Consider the following 21,944-nt stretch of genomic DNA (forward strand, 5'->3'; position numbering starts at 1 on the left):
ATGATGAGGGTTGTAGTATACAGAGCCGGCAGAGGTTTCATGCATGTGAACAAGGTAACATCCAGCAGCCAATCAGAGGTGAGATTGTTTAGTCTTACCTGTGATGTCCTGACGCACAGTGCAGTATCTGCAGCTCCCACTAGAAGGGACCAGGACAGGGGGGAGATTTCTCAGGCGCGGCCCCCTCGGCATAGAGGGGAATAATCTCAGATCCTGGCGGGTCGCTGGTATCCTGATAAATATCCCCCATAGAGACTATGGCATCGGGTGGAAGCCCCCAAACCTCAGCGGGTTTTATGTGATTGTAGCAGCACGATCCTATAATGAAGCTCCTGCTAATGTCCCGGGGTAGTGAGCTCACCTCTAGGGTCTTATCCTGCTGTAATGTTACTATGCGTCCAGACTACACCATTGTCTTCCAGTTCTACAGACACAACACAAGTGATCAGTGCACTAGCAAGCAGTGATCTTATCCATTAAAACGCATATGCAGAAGCGCCAGTGAGATGTATGTATCTATATGGGGCTCACTTTATGCAATGCAGCAGATTAGCGGAGCCCTTCCCCACAGTCAGGGGGCGGAGCCAAGGTTACATCGCACAGAGGAATCCACTATCTATTACTAGTTACCCCGTCCGGGGCACATCGCTCTATTAACCTTTTAGATTCTGTTCACAGACAGTAGATTTGTTTGTTGTTATAGTGTTGGGGGCCCCTTCCCTGTGCAGGGGCCCCGGAGGCTGAGATGTGAGGCGCTGGCTGAAGCTCTTGGCCTCCTGGATGGCGCGTGCCACCTCTCCGGCTCTATATACTCAACCCACCTTGTAGCTTAATTCTCTTAATTTTGCACTTTATGCTTATGCAAATGAGCGGACCTCCAGGGGCCCTGGAGCATGCTGGAACGCGACTTGGGGTCCGCAGCTGCTGTAGATAATCAGACGCTACATTTCACTCGTCGTTTACACATTTCTGCGTCCAGGCTGCTGCTGCCTTTTAATGACTGAAATGAGACAACAGTGATGCGCACAATGCTGGTGGTTGTAGTCCTCGTACCATTACATGTATCTGTCCGGCCAGCACGACTGTTACACCCTTATTAGAATGGCTCCTCCCGACGCCTCTGTATTCTCATTGTAACACGCAATAACATCCGTCATTAAAGGAAATTACCAGAGAATAAAAAGTTCTGCATAGTTTTCATTTCTCACCAGGGGCAGGATCTCTGTTTGCTGTGTGCAGCTGAAGAGGATCAGGCCAGTTTTTAGCCTGGTGCTTGCAGTCAGTGAATAGAAACACCTCGTATTCTAGGATCTGTCTCTCTGTAATGTTACATTTTATCATATCCTTATGTTGTGTGGATGGAGCATCGATTCCTGTAATCTCCACTCCATGCAGCTCCTCCAGTGCTCTGTGGTGTAGTAGAGTCCTCATTGCAGGACATCCAGACCGTCTGCTCTATGGTAATCAATAGACCACAGCGCCACCTGCTGCTCACCTCCATAGTGACACCTCTCCCTAACCTACATTGCACTATTCCTCTACACTCATCTCATTCATTGCAAGTATTACAGGGTCTCATCCTACCGTCACTTCCTAATCAGAATGTCCCAGGTATCTCTCCACCTTAAACTTCTGAGCTCCTGCGGTGACAGGGCTGGCTCTCCATAGGTCAGAGGGCAAAGTTTACTGAAGGTCAGGATGATGCTGGACATCCACACCAGCAGAACGGCTGAGAAGGTATTCTGTACAGTATCCGACCTGGAACAGAGATTGGATACATGAGCACAGACCCTACAGGAGAGGATGAAGCAGTCATCATACAGTGTGCAGAACCCTCACCGGATCACATGGTGCCGGACATGTTCCAGGACCGGAGGCAGAAGCAGGATCTGCAGGGTCAGTGCTGGGAGATAATGATACAGGAAGAGGGTCTTCTCCATCAGGAAGAACGGCAGGTAATTCACAGCCCAACCACCGAGACACAACGTCCCAGCAAGCTGGAAGGATTGCCACGCGCCTGCAGACACAACACAGGGTTATCCCTGGTGGGCAGGAGGCCGGCACTTTGTAAGTTTATAAACACAAGAGTTCTGACCTTGTGGGATGTCATAGATTCTCCGCCGCTGCCGCAGCAGGTAGAACAGGAAGAGGACGGTGTAAATTATGGCTCCAGCATTGGCAGAATACCAGATGACCGGGTTCCCCAGCAGCTGGATCTGAGCCTGAAGGTACAAGACATGAGCAGTGCAGGACCCCGGAGGGGAATAACAGGGCGGCCTGAAATCTACGTCACATAAATTACAGACGCTAATGTCTAGGCAAAGCAGAAAATATGGAAATGTCTACTATAGGTCAAACTGGTCCTTAGCCCAATACTTCCCTGTCCCACAGGGAAGTACAGACCACAGAGGACATTTGTGCCCCCCACCCATCCAGACATATAGGCCAATAAGCATCTACTCACTGTGGTCCTAGGATGGAGCCAGTAGGCGATGCTGGTGTCCAGTGTGACCCAGTCTAGAGGTGCTGAGCAGTACTTGTGCTCTGGACTCTCGCTCCTCATGGTCAGCATCTTCCACTGTGAGGATGGAGCAGATAGATGAATGTCGGCTACACGTAGCACCTCCATGTCTGTCTCTATACAAGGGACGTACCTGCAGCTCCCAGAATCGCGCCATGAAGCTGAGGTTCCTCCCAACGTCCATCTGTACCGGAGTGTGCAGCTCCTGCTCTCGCTCTGCCTGCTCCCGACCTGGAGGAAGTGGAGATATTGAGGGCATCACAGGACTGGGGCGGATCATGGGGTTCTGCCTCGTCTCTGCACTTACTCTTCCCGTATCGATGCTCCTCCACGTTCCACACCAGGCTCGGATGAGATCCCTTGGCCATCTTGTCACCCACCACCTCCAGCTGCCTGAAGCCCCAATCTGGTAACGTGAAGCCACTGAGCTGATAGCAGATGGAGAGAAGAACATTATTACATTCTCCTATTCATACATAAATTTACAGGAACACAGGACTAATAACAGGCGACAAAAGCCTCCAAGCACCTTCAGGGCGGCCGACGTGTTCACATGCAGCAGCTTCACTTCAGACAGGATCGTCTTCCATGTGTCCCCATCCGACTCCCGGTTGATGATGTCCTGGAAATAACGGATAAATGTTTACGAGTCCAGATATTCCAGGGGCAGCAGGAGAGGGATAAGACCCCGGTACACACAACATCATTGTTAACATTACAGGAGGTAACAGAAGGATTTTGAAAAGGGAAGAATATATTAAAGGGCATCTACCGCCAGGAAGAAAGGTGATATGTAAATGAGCCTGAGGGGCTCCAGGCTCCCACAACACCTATGGAGACCCTCAGGCTTATTTGCCTACAGTCCTTCATCCTGGTGGTTCATGTCCTTTAAATATCTTGGAGTTTTCAGGAACAGATTTGTTAGATTTCCTCAAACAGGGAGAAGAAGACAGAGAATTGAGAGAGGGAATAAAATGCCCTTCTCAGAAACTCATAAAAAGATGATATTATTATGGATTATGGATAAAGAAAATCTGAATCCATCCTGATAAACCAGGGACATTACTCACAGATCTAGACACCGGGATTGAAGGAATCGTCTTATATTTGTTATCCACGGTCTCCTCTCTTCTAATTTCAACTTTTCAAATTTTGCCAATGAGCGAGAAGGGCTCTGGGGGTGTTACCAGTGCCCCTCCTACCTTATGAGATTACAGAAGGCAGTCTAATAGCCTGTGAATCTGCAACACGAAGGAGCTTTAGTAGCACCCCCGGGGCATCAATTTAAAAGTTGATTTTAGAAGTAAGGAGGCCACGTCCCTGGTGATGGATTCTGATGGGAGATTTTCTTTAACGTTTATTTTAGTGTGTCCAGGTGAATTGTCTGAGGTCAATAAAGCTTTGCCATTTCAATATCTATGTAAATGAAACACAGGGGTCAGTGTGGATCATATGCACGGGAGCTACTTGGCTGAAGAGCTGACACTCACCACCTTCCACAGCGTCTGCGCTGGCATAGAGATGTTATAGTCGATGTAACAGGAGATTTCTTGGGCATAGGGAGAAAAGGGAGCAGCCACGTCGTGCCTGTAAGAAAACGTGGAAGTGACACGGAGGCCTGAGCACACGGAGCACAGGACAGACGCGGTACATACGTGTTTAGGAAGCGCGCTGTTATTCCGTGCACCAGCTGTACGATGTCTCCGTGTTTCACTGGCTGGGGGGGTGAGCTGACAAACATGTCCTGCCTGGGTGACAAGTGACAACGTGTGAGGTCACGTCTCTATTATGTCAGTGACATCACACACAGGATCCTGCGATTACCGCGCCGGGCTCTTCACAATCCACCAGTTGTTGACATCTTTGTAGGGGTAACAGGTGACCTGCTGCTGGTGTGAGCTCCCACGTCCCCCCTCGTACCTGCCGAGGAGAGGGTCTTACACAGGACATACAACGAGGGCCATCGCTATTCACAGAATTAGGGGAACATTCCCTATAATTAACCTGTTGGTATCCATGACGTAGTATTGCAGCACAGAGATTGTCAGATATTGCTCCATGCAGCAATGGGACGTCGAATGGTTGCTTGTTCATGTCCCATAGTGAAACAAAGTAAAAAAATAAATAAAATAAAAGTGAAAATCCTATACAAATCCCCCATGTATTGTATTTCCGCGTCCATAATGACCCGTACAATAAAACAAATTCATTATCAGGAGGAAAAAAACCCCACACGAATAATTGTGATCTTGTACCACAAAAAAAAAAAAATTTTAAAAAAATATATCTTCTATACCGAAATTGTATCCTCCCCCCAAAAAAACAAGCTTTCAAGCAGCTCTATTGGCCAAAACATAAAATAGTTCTGCCCCTTGGAAATTGGTGATGCAAAAATGAGATGTTTTACTAATTTTGTAGAATAAAATCTAAGCAAAAAATATAAAAATTTGGTATCACCGTAATTGTACTGACCCGTACAATAAAGATAACATGGTACTTAGGGCATAGGGTGAACCCCAAAATAATAAAAATACAATTATCTACAGAACTGATGATCTTTGTACAACCCCCCGCCTCCCACACACACAAAAAGTGAATACATTTCCATCAATAGGGCAAAGCCAACCCCAAAATATAGAAATCCATCCAAATCTGCATTAAGGGATGGACAAGTATTTTATAGGTCACAAAGTGCCTCCATGAAGCAACTAAAAACCATTCCCTCCTCCAGGGCAGGACATGGGCACCCATTACAGAGAACATGACCCCTGCTGCTGTTATTGCCCCAGCGGGCGACCTCCACCAATCAGACTTATCTCCTTTCACAGGTCGTTGGGTAACAAACCAAACAGAGACGCCCCCTCCTAGATGCAGGCACTTACATGATGGGGTAGGTGTTCTTGTGCGAGTGCAGCCAGCAGGGCATCGGTTTACCCATCGTGTTCTTCAAAGTGATCTGGGAGCCAAAGGCCACCTCCAGCGGCTGCCCCTGGGTGATCCGAGACAGGCCGCCCTGAGAGAGGGAATAACAAGTTACTTCCCCGGACCAGTGCATGGAGCGAGAGGACACCGGGGCCAGGGCCCTGTGCTCAGTACGGATGAGATTTGTCATGTAGTTACCTCCAGGCTGGACTGGAACGCGCTGCTCATCATATGGTCGTGGGGCCCAGAACGCGTCAGAATAGACAGATGTATGTAGAACGTCCCCAGATACAGAAACACTGGAAGCAGCAGCAGCGCCAGGACCCGCGCCCCCAAGTGACACAGCACCAGCACCTGCACATAGAGAAACGGGGATGATACCCCCAGGAGGTGGCAAAACATGGCAGGGGGGCTGGAGGGTATGAGACTTGGCAGCTCAGAGGGGACTATGTAGACACTTGGTGTTTCTAATAGCTTTCATGGTGATAACATGGGAGAAATCTGACTATTGAGGGAGATTATAGGAGTCCTGTAGAATTGTCTATAGAATCCTAAAAGTGATTACACTCCACAATATTCTGACAATGTATCTATAGCTAAAGGCTCTTCCTGTGTCATGTGAAACAGTGACCTCTAGTGGCAGAATATATATAAAATAATATAATTGCCCATCACCAGCAAACTATTGTCATAAGAACAAACCATTGCACTACAGGAGATCTATAGCCGTGTTCACACTATAGCTGTGATAGATTAACTACCAGTTTTATGTTACACACACACAATGATAATAATGATCAATGGGAGTCCATGAGACCTTCTTATGGCTCTGGAGTATAATACACCTACCCACGATGCACCAGAGGGAGAGATGACGCCCCCTATACATACATTGGACAGTTTCCTGTCTCCTAGCAGCTCCCAGCCGTGCACCCCCGCCAGCGCCAGGATCAGGAGGTACGAGCAGAGCCCCATATACTTTACCCTAAGATGGGGAGAGGAGGACGTCACATGCAGAGTCCTGGAAGGACAGAATGTAGGAGCAGAAAGTGCCACTTACCCCACCGCACAGGAACAGGAGACCCCCGTAAGGATCAGCCACAGCCACCAGCGACCAGAGAAGGGACTGCAAGGGGGAGACAACAGGAGAGGGTCAGGGAGGGCAGGAGAGGGCGCCAGAGGGGCAGGAGCGGGCCAGGAGGGGCAGGAAGAGCAGGAGAGGGGCAGGACGGGCAGCAGAGGCGCGGGCAGGGTCATGGCTCCGCCTCTCTCACCTGGTTTGCTGATGACTATGAAACTTGAGATATGAGAAGACGGCCAGCAGGATGAAGAATATGAGGACAGACTCCAGAAGCAGCAGCCGGGACTGAGTGACCAGAGCGTTCTCTACAACAGGGATAACAAGTATCACACCTCTCCACACATTCACATTACATTATACATTATATACATTACATTATACATTATATACACATTACATTATACATTATATACACATTACATTATACACATTACATTATACACATTACATTATACACTATATACATTACTCACACACATTCACATTACATTATACACATTACATTATACATTATATACATTACTCACATTCACATTACATTATACACATTACATTATACATTATATACATTACATTCACATTACATTATACATTATATACATTGCGGTAATAAAATTGTGTTACAGAAGTCACACCCCTCATATCTGAGAGCAGATGAGCCCATACACAGAAGAATATTACATTACATCCAGCAACGGCTTCAGGTAACACTCACCAAAAAGAAGAAGGAGAGCGGCAGCCGCCCCGGCCCAGCAGGAGTATCCCAGCTCCACCACGATCTGATAGGCCAGAGGGAGCGTGAGGCCTCCGCACAGCGCAGGCAGCAGGCGCAGGCACCACACAGGGACGTTACTGCTGTATTCTGCAGGGGAGACACAACACATCCAGATCACATTGTATACATAGCGGCCTGAGCGCACAATAACCCCCCGGGGACACTTACCTGCCCCAATCCTGTTCCACATGAAATTGCCATCAAACCCCCCCAGATATCCTACAAGAAAGAGAAGTCACTGCAGAGTGGAAACTACAGACATCACATGATCCTCCCCTGCAGCCCGTGCCAGACCATTGGCTTTCCCATGATGCATTACATGGATTCTCAGCAAGTAATAAACACAATGTAACCAATGGTCAATCTACAGCGATGAGCTGCTGGTCCCATACTCTGTAGTGATCACAGGCTGTAACTGCACTGAGGATCAGCTATCCACCAGCAGCTCATTCACAGACAGCCCCTTTAAGAAAGATGACACCTCATTCTTTTTTTAAATACAACAGGGAGGAGCTATACAGGAGCATAAAGGTGGGGACTGAGAGCTGAGGAGTGAGCAGCACAAATAAGTCACATGTTTTTTTTTTTTTAATGCATCTAAACCAAAACCCAAACCCTGGGACTACTTAGAGGACTCTGTCAGGGTGCAAGGTAAGTTATCACACAACTATATAGTGTAATTTAAAGGTTTAGAAAAAGCAGAAAGTCAGATGTGCACTGCAGGTGTAAGGGGCTTTTGTAACCTTTCTTTAGTGACAATGAGGTCCCTGGTGGCAGGTTTCCTTTAAGTAAAAGAAGGCATCTGATCTGAAGAGCTTACAATCTACAGGATTGCCATGGGGCACTTGCAGTCATGTCTTCTTACCTCCGAGAGCCAGCAGCATGTGTCCTAGTGGAGGGCCGCTGTCATCTAAGAAGAATATGCGCTTCATATATAGAGAGACGAACTGCCCGTAATAGACCTCATCAAACCTGCCGAGGAGAGACCGCAGCATAAAAGGGGCGGCCAACGCTACAGGACCCCCCCCCCCCCCCCCCTATCCCATACAGATAATTATGTGATGACATAGAATTCAAGCGTCATAGAAACCTGCATATAAATAAATGTACAAAACACGGATCAGTGCAGGAGCCTAAAGAACTTACACCACAGCCGGAGGATGATGGAGATTCCAGAGCCGACTCACAAGACCCAACACAGTCAGGACCACCACAACCAGGTTCATCTCCAAGGTGACAATGAATGGAGACTTCTTTACAGCTGCCATCTTACTGGTGGGACAGGAACAGAAAACACACTAATAGTAACAGGGAAAAAGAGAACTAACTAACTATAGCAACCAGATGTAACAAAATGCTAAAATTACTATACAACCCCAGTACAGAGCTGCACTCACTATTCTGCTGCTGGTGCAGTCACTGTGTACATACATGACATTACTTATCCTGTACTGATCCTGAGTTACATCCTGTATTATACTACAGAGCTGCACTCACTATTCTGCTGCTGGTGCAGTCACTGTGTACATACATGACATTACTTATCCTGTACTGATCCTGAGTTACATCCTGTATTATACCCCAGAGCTGCACTCACTATTCTGCTGCTGGTGCAGTCACTGTGTACATACATGACATTACTTATCCTGTACTGATCCTGAGTTACATCCTGTATTATACCCCAGAGCTGCACTCACTATTCTGCTGCTGGTGCAGTCACTGTGTACATACATGACATTACTTATCCTGTACTGATCCTGAGTTACATCCTGTATTATACCCCAGAGCTGCACTCACTATTCTGCTGGTGCAGTCACTGTATACATACATGACATTACTTATCCCGTACTGATCCTGAGTTACATCCTGTATTATACTCCAGAGCTGCACTCACTATTCTGCTGCTGGTGCATTCACTGTGTACATACATGACATTACTTATCCTGTACTGATCCTGAGCTACATCCTGTATTATACTCCAGAGCTGCACTCACTATTCTGCTGCTGGTGCAGTCACTGTGTACATACATGACATTACTTATCCTATACTGATCCTGAGTTACATCCTGTATTATACCCCAGAGCTGCACTCACTATTCTGCTGCTGGTGCATTCACTGTGTACATACATGACATTACTTATCCTGTACTGATCCTGAGCTACATCCTGTATTATACCCCAGAGCTGCACTCACTATTCTGCTGCTGGTGCAGTCACTGTGTACATACATGACATTACTTATCCTGTACTGATCCTGAGTTACATCCTGTATTATACTCCAGAGCTGCACTCACTATTCTGCTGCTGGTGCAGTCACTGTACATACATGACATTACTTATCCTGTACTGATCCTGAGTTACATCCTGTATTATACCCCAGAGCTGCACTCACTATTCTGCTGCTGGTGCAGTCACTGTGTACATACATGACATTACTTATCCTGTACTGATCCTGAGTTACATCCTGTATTATACCCCAGAACTGCACTCACTATTCTGCTGCTGGTGCAGTCACTGTGTACATACATGACATTACTTATCCTGTACTGATCCTGAGTTACATCCTGTATTATACCCCAGAGCTGCACTCACTATTCTGCTGCTGGTGCAGTCACTGTGTACATACAGGACATTACTTATCCTGTACTGATCCTGAGTTACATCCTGTATTATACTCCAGAGCTGCACTCACTATTCTAATGCTGGTGCAGTCACTGTGTACATACATGACATTACTTATCCTGTACTGATCCTGAGTTACATCCTGTATTATACCCCAGAGCTGCACTCACTATTCTGCTGCTGGTGCAGTCACTGTGTACATACATGACATTACTTATCCTGTACTGATCCTGAGTTACATCCTGTATTATACCCCAGAGCTGCACTCACTATTCTGCTGCTGGTGCAGTCACTGTGTACATACATGACATTACTTATCCTGTACTGATCCTGAGTTACATCCTGTATTATACCCCAGAGCTGCACTCACTATTCTGCTGGTGCAGTCACTGTATACATACATGACATTACTTATCCCGTACTGATCCTGAGTTACATCCTGTATTATACTCCAGAGCTGCACTCACTATTCTGCTGCTGGTGCATTCACTGTGTACATACATGACATTACTTATCCTGTACTGATCCTGAGCTACATCCTGTATTATACTCCAGAGCTGCACTCACTATTCTGCTGCTGGTGCAGTCACTGTGTACATACATGACATTACTTATCCTATACTGATCCTGAGTTACATCCTGTATTATACCCCAGAGCTGCACTCACTATTCTGCTGCTGGTGCAGTCACTGTGTACATACATGACATTACTTATCCTGTACTGATCCTGAGTTACATCCTGTATTATACCCCAGAGCTGCACTCACTATTCTGCTGCTGGTGCAGTCACTGTGTACATACATGACATTACTTATCCTGTACTGATCCTGAGTTACATCCTGTATTATACCCCACAGCTGCACTCACTATTCTGCTGCTGGTGCAGTCACTGTGTACATACATGACATTACTTATCCGGTACTGATCCTGAGTTACATCCTGTATTATACTCCAGCGCTGTACTCACTATTCTGCTGGTGCAGTCACTGTATACATACATGACATTACTTATCCCGTACTGATCCTGAGTTACATTCTGTATTATACCCCAGAGCTGCACTCACTATTCTGCTGCTGGTGCAGTCACTGTGTACATACATGACATTACTTATCCTGTACTGATCCTGAGTTACATCCTGTATTATACCCCAGAGCTGCACTCACTATTCTGCTGCTGGTGCAGTCACTGTGTACATACATGACATTACTTATCCTGTACTGATCCTGAGTTACATCCTGTATTATACACCAGAGCTGCACTCACTATTCTGCTGCTGGTGCAGTCACTGTGTACATACATGACATTACTTATCCTGTACTGATCCTGAGTTACATCCTGTATTATACCCCAGAGCTGCACTCACTATTCTGCTGCTGGTGCAGTCACTGTGTACATACATGACATTACTTATCCTGTACTGATCCTGAGTTACATCCTGTATTATACTCCAGAGCTGCACTCACTATTCTGCTGCTGGTGCAGTCACTGTACATACATGACATTACTTATCCTGTACTGATCCTGAGTTACATCCTGTATTATACCCCAGAGCTGCACTCACTATTCTGCTGCTGGTGCAGTCACTGTGTACATACATGACATTACTTATCCTGTACTGATCCTGAGTTACATCCTGTATTATACCCCAGAGCTGCACTCACTATTCTGCTGGTGCAGTCACTGTATACATACATGACATTACTTATCCCGTACTGATCCTGAGTTACATTCTGTATTATACCCCAGAGCTGCACTCACTATTCTGCTGCTGGTGCAGTCACTGTGTACATACATGACATTACTTATCCTGTACTGATCCTGAGTTACATCCTGTATTATACCCCAGAGCTGCACTCACTATTCTGCTGCTGGTGCAGTCACTGTGTACATACATGACATTACTTATCCTGTACTGTTCCTGAGTTATATCCTGTATTATACTCCAGAGCTGCACTCACTATTCTGCTGCTGGTGCAGTCACTGTGTACATACATGACATTACTTATCCTGTACTGATCCTGAGTTACATCCTGTATTATACCCCAGAGCTGCACTCACTATTCTGCTGCTGGTGCAGTCAATGTGTACATACAGGACATTACTTATCCTGTACTGATCCTGAGTTACATCCTGTATTATACTCCAGAGCTGCACTCACTATTCTGCTGCTGGTGCATTCACTGTGTACATACATGACATTACTTATCCTGTACTGATCCTGAGCTACATCCTGTATTATACCCCAGAGCTGCACTCACTATTCTGCTGCTGGTGCAGTCACTGTGTACATACATGACATTACTTATCCTGTACTGATCCTGAGTTACATCCTGTATTATACCCCAGAGCCGCACTCACTATTCTGCTGCTGGTGCAGTCACTGTGTACATCCATGACATTACTTATCCTGTACTGATCCTGAGTTACATCCTGTATTATACCCCAGAGCTGCACTCACTATTCTGCTGCTGGTGCAGTCACTGTGTACATACATGACATTACTTATCCTGTACTGATCCTGAGTTACATCCTGTATTATACCCCAGAACTGCACTCACTATTCTGCTGCTGGTGCAGTCACTGTGTACATACATGACATTACTTATCCTGTACTGATCCTGAGTTACATCCTGTATTATACCCCAGAGCTGCACTCACTATTCTGCTGCTGGTGCAGTCACTGTGTACATACAGGACATTACTTATCCTGTACTGATCCTGAGTTACATCCTGTATTATACTCCAGAGCTGCACTCACTATTCTAATGCTGGTGCAGTCACTGTGTACATACATGACATTACTTATCCTGTACTGATCCTGAGTTACATCCTGTATTATACCCCAGAGCTGCACTCACTATTCTGCTGCTGGTGCAGTCACTGTGTACATACATGACATTACTTATCCTGTACTGATCCTGAGTTACATCCTGTATTATACCCCAGAGCTGCACTCACTATTCTGCTGCTGGTGCAGTCACTGTGTACATACATGACATTACTTATCCTGTACTGATCCTGAGTTACATCCTGTATTATACCCCAGAGCTGCACTCACTATTCTGCTGGTGCAGTCACTGTATACATACATGACATTACTTATCCCGTACTGATCCTGAGTTACATCCTGTATTATACTCCAGAGCTGCACTCACTATTCTGCTGCTGGTGCATTCACTGTGTACATACATGACATTACTTATCCTGTACTGATCCTGAGCTACATCCTGTATTATACTCCAGAGCTGCACTCACTATTCTGCTGCTGGTGCAGTCACTGTGTACATACATGACATTACTTATCCTATACTGATCCTGAGTTACATCCTGTATTATACCCCAGAGCTGCACTCACTATTCTGCTGCTGGTGCAGTCACTGTGTACATACATGACATTACTTATCCTGTACTGATCCTGAGTTACATCCTGTATTATACCCCAGAGCTGCACTCACTATTCTGCTGCTGGTGCAGTCACTGTGTACATACATGACATTACTTATCCTGTACTGATCCTGAGTTACATCCTGTATTATACCCCACAGCTGCACTCACTATTCTGCTGCTGGTGCAGTCACTGTGTACATACAGGACATTACTTATCCTGTACTGATCCTGAGTTACATCCTGTATTATACTCCAGAGCTGCACTCACTATTCTGCTGCTGGTGCATTCACTGTGTACATACATGACATTACTTATCCTGTACTGATCCTGAGCTACATCCTGTATTATACCCCAGAGCTGCACTCACTATTCTGCTGCTGGTGCAGTCACTGTGTACATACATGACATTACTTATCCTGTACTGATCCTGAGTTACATCCTGTATTATACTCCAGAGCTGCACTCACTATTCTGCTGCTGGTGCAGTCACTGTACATACATGACATTACTTATCCTGTACTGATCCTGAGTTACATCCTGTATTATACCCCAGAGCTGCACTCACTATTCTGCTGCTGGTGCAGTCACTGTGTACATACATGACATTACTTATCCGGTACTGATCCTGAGTTACATCCTGTATTATACTCCAGCGCTGTACTCACTATTCTGCTGGTGCAGTCACTGTATACATACATGACATTACTTATCCCGTACTGATCCTGAGTTACATTCTGTATTATACCCCAGAGCTGCACTCACTATTCTGCTGCTGGTGCAGTCACTGTGTACATACATGACATTACTTATCCTGTACTGATCCTGAGTTACATCCTGTATTATACTCCAGCGCTGTACTCACTATTCTGCTGGTGCAGTCACTGTATACATACATGACATTACTTATCCCGTACTGATCCTGAGTTACATTCTGTATTATACCCCAGAGCTGCACTCACTATTCTGCTGCTGGTGCAGTCACTGTGTACATACATGACATTACTTATCCTGTACTGATCCTGAGTTACATCCTGTATTATACCCCAGAGCTGCACTCACTATTCTGCTGCTGGTGCAGTCACTGTGTACATACATGACATTACTTATCCTGTACTGATCCTGAGTTACATCCTGTATTATACACCAGAGCTGCACTCACTATTCTGCTGCTGGTGCAGTCACTGTGTACATACATGACATTACTTATCCTGTACTGATCCTGAGTTACATCCTGTATTATACCCCAGAGCTGCACTCACTATTCTGCTGCTGGTGCAGTCACTGTGTACATACATGACATTACTTATCCTGTACTGATCCTGAGTTACATCCTGTATTATACTCCAGAGCTGCACTCACTATTCTGCTGCTGGTGCAGTCACTGTACATACATGACATTACTTATCCTGTACTGATCCTGAGTTACATCCTGTATTATACCCCAGAGCTGCACTCACTATTCTGCTGCTGGTGCAGTCACTGTGTACATACATGACATTACTTATCCTGTACTGATCCTGAGTTACATCCTGTATTATACCCCAGAGCTGCACTCACTATTCTGCTGGTGCAGTCACTGTATACATACATGACATTACTTATCCCGTACTGATCCTGAGTTACATTCTGTATTATACCCCAGAGCTGCACTCACTATTCTGCTGCTGGTGCAGTCACTGTGTACATACATGACATTACTTATCCTGTACTGATCCTGAGTTACATCCTGTATTATACCCCAGAGCTGCACTCACTATTCTGCTGCTGGTGCAGTCACTGTGTACATACATGACATTACTTATCCTGTACTGTTCCTGAGTTATATCCTGTATTATACTCCAGAGCTGCACTCACTATTCTGCTGCTGGTGCAGTCACTGTGTACATACATGACATTACTTATCCTGTACTGATCCTGAGTTACATCCTGTATTATACCCCAGAGCTGCACTCACTATTCTGCTGCTGGTGCAGTCAATGTGTACATACAGGACATTACTTATCCTGTACTGATCCTGAGTTACATCCTGTATTATACTCCAGAGCTGCACTCACTATTCTGCTGCTGGTGCATTCACTGTGTACATACATGACATTACTTATCCTGTACTGATCCTGAGCTACATCCTGTATTATACCCCAGAGCTGCACTCACTATTCTGCTGCTGGTGCAGTCACTGTGTACATACATGACATTACTTATCCTGTACTGATCCTGAGTTACATCCTGTATTATACCCCAGAGCCGCACTCACTATTCTGCTGCTGGTGCAGTCACTGTGTACATCCATGACATTACTTATCCTGTACTGATCCTGAGTTACATCCTGTATTATACTCCAGAGCTGCACTCACTATTCTGCTGCTGGTGCAGTCACTGTACATACATGACATTACTTATCCTGTACTGATCCTGAGTTACATCCTGTATTATACTCCAGAGATGCACTCACTATTCTGCTGCTGGTGCAGTCACTGTGTACATACATGACATTAGTTATCCTGTACTGATCCTGAGTTACATCCTGTATTATACACCAGAGCTGCACTCACTATTCTGCTGCTGGGGCAGTCACTGTGTACATACATGACATTACTTATCCTGTACTGATCCTGAGTTACATCCTGTATTATACCCCAGAGCTGCACTCGCTATTCTGCTGCTGGTGCAGTCACTGTGTACATACATGACATTACTTATCCTGTACTGATCCTGAGTTACATCCTGTATTATACCCCAGAGCTACACTCACTATTCTGCTGCTGGTGCAGTCACTGTGTACATACATGACATTGCTGATCCTGAGTTACATCCTGTATTATACCCCAGAGCTGCACTCACTATTCTGCTGCTGGTGCAGTCACTGTGTACATACATGACATTACTTATCCTGTACTGATCCTGAGTTACATCCTGTATTATAGACCAGAGCTGCACTCACTATTCTGCTGCTGGTGCAGTCACTGTGTACATACATGACATTACTTATCCTGTACTGATCCTGAGTTACATCCTGTATTATACTCCAGAGCTGCACTCACTATTCTGCTGCTGGTGCAGTCACTGTGTACATACATGACATTACTTATCCTGTACTGATCCTGAGTTACATCCTGTATTATACTCCAGAGCTGCACTCACTATTCTGCTGCTGGTGCAGTCACTGTACATACATGACATTACTTATCCTGTACTGATCCTGAGTTACATCCTGTATTATACTCCAGAGCTGCACTCACTATTCTGCTGCTGGTGCAGTCACTGTACATACATGACATTACTTATCCTGTACTGATCCTGAGTTACATCCTGTATTATACTCCAGAGCTGCACTCACTATTCTGCTGCTGGTGCATTCACTGTGTACATACAGGACATTACTTATCCTGTACTGATCCTGAGTTACATCCTGTATTATACTCCAGAGCTGCACTCACTATTCTGCTGCTGGTGCAGTCACTGTGTACATACATGACATTACTTATCCTGTACTGATCCTGAGTTACATCCTGTATTATACTCCAGCGCTGCACTCACTATTCTATTTCTGTCAGTGAATAGAAACACTGAATAATATTTTACTACAATGGTAAGAAACCTTGAGCTGTGAGAAGTATAAGGTCAGGAGATGTTTTCAGCCTCTGACTGTAATTTACAGCAGAGATGCTGAGGAGCTGACACACATCTATCAGAAATTAATTTAGCATTAGATTTATGTAACGTCCCCCCTGATATGCGGTTTTTCTAAGCAGTATGAACAGTGACCAGGGCTGAAGGCCGCTATCTTTCTCCATTACCTCGCTGTGTGAAGTCGCCCACGACCTCCTTTACGGTAAAAACAGAAGTAAACCCCTCAGGATCATTGCTCACCTCCTCTCCGGCGACGACTCATAAGGTCTGATTGGAGCGGCGCTCGACTAGTAAGGGCTGCGCACGTAAAGACGTAGCCGGAAGTGGATGTGCGAAACATAACCACAAGAGGGCGCGCTGCGCAAATACAAGGTCGTGGATAAAGGGAGCCGCCTTCATCTTGTTGGAGTCACCTGAGAGCATGAGCAGTGACCCCCGTGACCTATGACACACAGTAGCACAATATGTTGTTAGCAGAGATTTATCAGGATCCACTCATGTGCCGAGTAGTTGCATAACTGATACTGATAAAAATTATAGCAAGTTCATCCGCACTGGGTCAGAACCAGGTGCAGTTTATAAGGGGGCAGTAGGGCACGCCCATTGGCTTACCCCTAGTATTGCATAGTGTAATGTAGTGTAATCGGGACACACAGGACATGGCAGCTCGCTGTGTATGGGGGGTGTAGTCACAGAGAGGTCAGAGCGCCCATGCTGACCCCTGACCACTGCTGGCTATGATAGAAAGGTGTCAGGACACACAGGACATGGCAGCTCGCTGTGTATGGGGAGTGTAGTCACAGAGGGGTCAGAGCACCCATGCTGACCCCTGACCACTGCTGGCTATGATAGAAAGGTGTCAGGACACACAGGACATGGCAGCTCGCTGTGTATGGGAGGTGTAGTCACAGAGGGGTCAGAGCGCTCATGCTGACCCCTGACCACTGCTGGCTATGATAGAAAGGTGTCAGGACACACAGGACATGGCAGCTCGCTGTGTATGGGGGGATGTAGTCACAGAGGGGTCAGAGCGCCCATGCTGACCCCTGACCACTGCTGGCTATGATAGAAAGGTGTCAGGACACACAGGACATGGCAGCTCGCTGTGTATGGGGGGTGTAGTCACAGAGGGGTCAGAGCGCCCATGCTGACCCCTGACCACTGCTGGCTATGATAGAAAGGTGTCAGGACACACAGGACATGGCAGCTCGCTGTGTATGGGGGGTGTAGTCACAGAGGGGTCAGAGCGCCCATGCTGACCCCTGACCACTGCTGGCTATGATAGAAAGGTGTCAGGACACACAGGACATGGCAGCTCGCTGTGTATGGGGAGTGTAGTCACAGAGGGGTCAGAGCACCCATGCTGACCCCTGACCACTGCTGGCTATGATAGAAAGGTGTCAGGACACACAGGACATGGCAGCTCGCTGTGTATGGGGTGTGTAGTCACAGAGGGGTCAGAGCGCCCATGCTGACCCCTGACCACTGCTGGCTATGATAGAAAGGTGACAGGACACACAGGACATGGCAGCTCGCTGTGTATGGGGGGGTGTAGTCACAGAGAGGTCAGAGCACCCATGCTGACCCCTGACCACTGCTGGCTATGATAGAAAGGTGTCAGGACACACAGGACATAGCAGCTCGCTGTGTATGGGGGATGTAGTCACAGAGAGGTCAGAGCGCCCATGCTGACCCCTGACCACTGCTGGCTATGATAGAAAGGTGTCAGGACACACAGGACATGGCAGCTCGCTGTGAATGGGGGTGTACTCACAGAGGGGTCAAGAGAGGTCAGAGCGCCCATGCTGACCCCTGACCACTGCTGGCTATGATAGAAAGGTGTCAGGACACACAGGACATGGCAGCTCGCTTTGTATGGGGGGTGTAGTCACAGAGGGGTCAGAGCGCCCATGCTGACCCCTGACCACTGCTGGCTATGATAGAAAGGTGTCAGGACACACAGGACATGGCAGCTCGCTGTGTATGGGGGGATGTAGTCACAGAGGGGTCAGAGCGCCCATGCTGACCCCTGACCACTGCTGGCTATGATAGAAAGGTGTCAGGACACACAGGACATGGCAGCTCGCTGTGTATGGGGGTGTAGTCACAGAGAGGTCAGAGCGCCCATGCTGACCCCTGACCACTGCTGGCTATGATAGAAAGGTGTCAGGACACACAGGACATGGCAGCTCGCTGTGTATGGGGGCTGTAGTCACAGAGGGGTCAGAGCGCCCATGCTGACCCCTGACCACTGCTGGCTATGATAGAAAGGTGTCAGGACACACAGGACATGGCAGCTCGCTGTGTATGGGGGGATGTAGTCACAGTGGGGTCAGAGCGCCCATGCTGACCCCTGACCACCGCTGGCTATGATAGAAAGGTGTCAGGACACACAGGACATGGCAGCTCGCTGTGTATGGGGGGTGTAGTCACAGAGGGGTCAGAGCACCCATGCTGACCCCTGACCACTGCTGGCTATGATAGAAAGGTGTCAGGACACACAGGACATGGCAGCTCGCTGTGTATGGGGGGATGTAGTCACAGAGGGGTCAGAGCGCCCATGCTGACCCCTGACCACTGCTGGCTATGAAAGAAAGGTGTCAGGACACACAGGACATGGCAGCTCGCTGTGTATGGGGGGTGTAGTCACAGAGGGGTCAGAGCGCCCATGCTTACCCCTGACCACTGCTGGCTATGATAGAAAGGTGTCAGGACACACAGGACATGGCAGCTCGCTGTGTATGGGGGGTGTAGTCACAGAGGGGTCAGAGCGCCCATGCTGACCCCTGACCACTGCTGGCTATGAAAGAAAGGTGTCAGGACACACAGGACATGGCAACTCGCTGTGTATGGGGGGTGTAGTCACAGAGGGGTCAGAGCGCCCATGCTTACCCCTGACCACTGCTGGCTATGATAGAAAGGTGTCAGGACACACAGGACATGGCAGCTCGCTGTGTATGGGGGTGTAGTCACAGAGGGGTCAGATCACCCATGCTGACTCCTGACCACTGCTGGCTATGATAGAAAGGTGTCAGGACACACAGGACATGGCAGCTCGCTGTGTATGGGGGTGTAGTCACAGAGGGGTCAGAGCGTCCATGCTGCCCCTGACCACTGCTGGCTATGATAGAAAGGTGTCAGGACACACAGGACATGGCAGCTCGCTGTGTATGGGGGTGTAGTCACAGAGAGGTCAGAGCGCCCATGCTGACCCCTGACCACTGCTGGCTATGATAGAAAGGTGTCAGGACACACAGGACATGGCAGCTCGCTGTGTATGGGGGGTGTAGTCACAGAGGGGTCAGAGCGCCCATGCTGACCCCTGACCACTGCTGGCTATGATAGAAAGGTGTCAGGACACACAGGACATGGCAGCTTGCTGTGTATGGGGTGTAGTCACAGAGAGGTCAGAGCGCCCATGCTGACCCCTGACCACTGATGGCTATGATAGAAAGGTGTCAGGACACACAGGACATGGCAGCTCGCTGTGTTTGGGGGGATGTAGTCACAGAGGGGTCAGAGCGCCCATGCTGACCCCTGACCACTGCTGGCTATGATAGAAAGGTGTCAGGACACAGGACATGGCAGCTCGCTGTGTATGGGGGGTGTAGTCACAGAGGGGTTAGAGCGCCCATGCTGACCCCTGACCACTGCTGGCTATGATAGAAAGGTGTCAGGACACACAGGACATGGCAGCTCGCTGTGTATGGGGGGTGTAGTCACAGAGGGTTCAGAGCGCCCATGCTGACCCCTGACCACTGCTGGCTATGATAGAAAGGTGTCAGGACACACAGGACATGGCAGCTCGCTGTGTATGGGGGATGTAGTCACAGAGGGGTCAAAGCGCCCATGCTGACCCCTGACCACTGCTGGCTATGATAGAAAGGTGTCAGGACACACGACATGGCAGCTCGCTGTGTATGGGGGTGTAGTCACAGAGAGGTCAGAGCGCCCATGCTGACCCCTGACCACTGCTGGCTATGATAGAAAGGTGTCAGGACACACAGGACATGGCAGCTCACTGTGTATGGGGGTGTAGTCACAGAGGGGTTAGAGCGCCCATGCTGACCCCTGACCACTGCTGGCTATGATAGAAAGGTGTCAGGACACACAGGACATGGCAGCTCGCTGTGTATGGGGGTGTAGTCACAGAGGGGTCAGAGCGCCCATGCTGACCCCTGACCACTGCTGGCTATGATAGAAAGGTGTCAGGACACACAGGACATGGCAGCTCGCTGTGTATGGGGGGATGTAGTCACAGAGGGGTCAGAGCGCCCATGCTGACCCCTGACCACTGCTGGCTATGATAGAAAGGTGTCAGGACACACAGGACACGGCAGCTCGCTGTGTATGGGGGTGTAGTCACAGAGAGGTCAGAGCGCCCATGCTGACCCCTGACCACTGCTGGCTATGATAGAAAGGTGTCAGGACACAGGACATGGCAGCTCGCTGTGTATGGGGGGTGTAGTCACAGAGGGGTTAGAGCGCCCATGCTGACCCCTGACCACTGCTGGCTATGATAGAAAGGTGTCAGGATACACAGGACATGGCAGCTCGCTGTGTATGGGGGGTGTAGTCACAGAGGGGTCAGAGCGCCCATGCTGACCCCTGACCACTGCTGGCTATGATAGAAAGGTGTCAGGACACACAGGACATGGCAGCTCGCTGTGTATGGGGGTGTAGTCACAGAGAGGTCAGAGCTCCCATGCTGACACCTGACCACTGCTGGCTATGATAGAAAGGTGTCCGGACACAGGACATGGCAGCTCGCTGTGTATGGGGGGTGTAGTCACAGAGGGGTTAGAGCGCCTATGCTGACCCCTGACCACTGCTGGCTATGATAGAAAGGTGTCAGGACACACAGGACATGGCAGCTCGCTGTGTATGGGGGGTGTAGTCACAGAGGGGTCAGAGCGCCCATGCTGACCCCTGACCACTGCTGGCTATGATAGAAAGGTGTCAGGACACACAGGACATGGCAGCTCGCTGTGTATGGGGGGATGT

At 48.0% G+C, this 21,944-nt stretch overlaps 1 protein-coding gene across 3 annotated transcripts; it reads right to left on the minus strand.

Moving 5' to 3' along the window:
* Positions 1 to 147: 147 nt before the first annotated feature.
* On the minus strand, positions 148 to 17,321 carry POMT1 (protein O-mannosyltransferase 1). 3 transcript variants are annotated; one of them, XM_072125590.1, is made up of 20 exons: positions 17,181 to 17,321; positions 8,446 to 8,571; positions 8,165 to 8,271; positions 7,468 to 7,518; positions 7,240 to 7,386; positions 6,718 to 6,829; positions 6,504 to 6,569; positions 6,293 to 6,428; positions 5,642 to 5,797; positions 5,404 to 5,534; positions 4,346 to 4,441; positions 4,177 to 4,269; positions 4,012 to 4,108; positions 3,051 to 3,143; positions 2,829 to 2,949; positions 2,655 to 2,752; positions 2,465 to 2,578; positions 2,096 to 2,222; positions 1,840 to 2,017; positions 148 to 1,758 (listed from the first exon to the last, which is right to left on the minus strand). In XM_072125590.1, exons 2-20 carry the CDS (start codon positions 8,565 to 8,567, stop codon positions 1,587 to 1,589), a joined length of 2,217 nt encoding a protein of 738 aa, XP_071981691.1. In that variant the 5' UTR covers positions 8,568 to 8,571; positions 17,181 to 17,321; the 3' UTR covers positions 148 to 1,586. The 3 variants fall into 3 exon arrangements, with proteins under 3 accessions (XP_071981691.1, XP_071981692.1, XP_071981690.1); XM_072125591.1 differs by having other exon boundaries at positions 6,335 to 6,428; positions 17,108 to 17,239; XM_072125589.1 differs by having other exon boundaries at positions 17,108 to 17,239.
* Between the last annotated feature and the right edge of the window lie 4,623 nt (positions 17,322 to 21,944).

The sequence above is a fragment of the Engystomops pustulosus genome, chromosome 9 (genome assembly GCF_040894005.1).
Source record: "Engystomops pustulosus chromosome 9, aEngPut4.maternal, whole genome shotgun sequence".
NCBI lineage: Eukaryota > Metazoa > Chordata > Amphibia > Anura > Leptodactylidae > Engystomops > Engystomops pustulosus.

Excerpts from the sequence above, each read along its gene's own strand:
- POMT1 (XM_072125590.1), bottom strand. The coding sequence starts at position 8,567 with ATGGCAGCTGTAAAGAAGTCTCCATTCATTGTCACCTTGGAGATGAAC. Across the intron at positions 8,272-8,445 it reads CATCATCCTCCGGCTGTGGT|GTTTGATGAGGTCTATTACG; the intron begins GTAAGTTCTTTA and ends TCTCCTCGGCAG. Across the intron at positions 6,570-6,717 it reads CATAGTCATCAGCAAACCAG|TCCCTTCTCTGGTCGCTGGT; the intron begins GTGAGAGAGGCG and ends TCCCCCTTGCAG.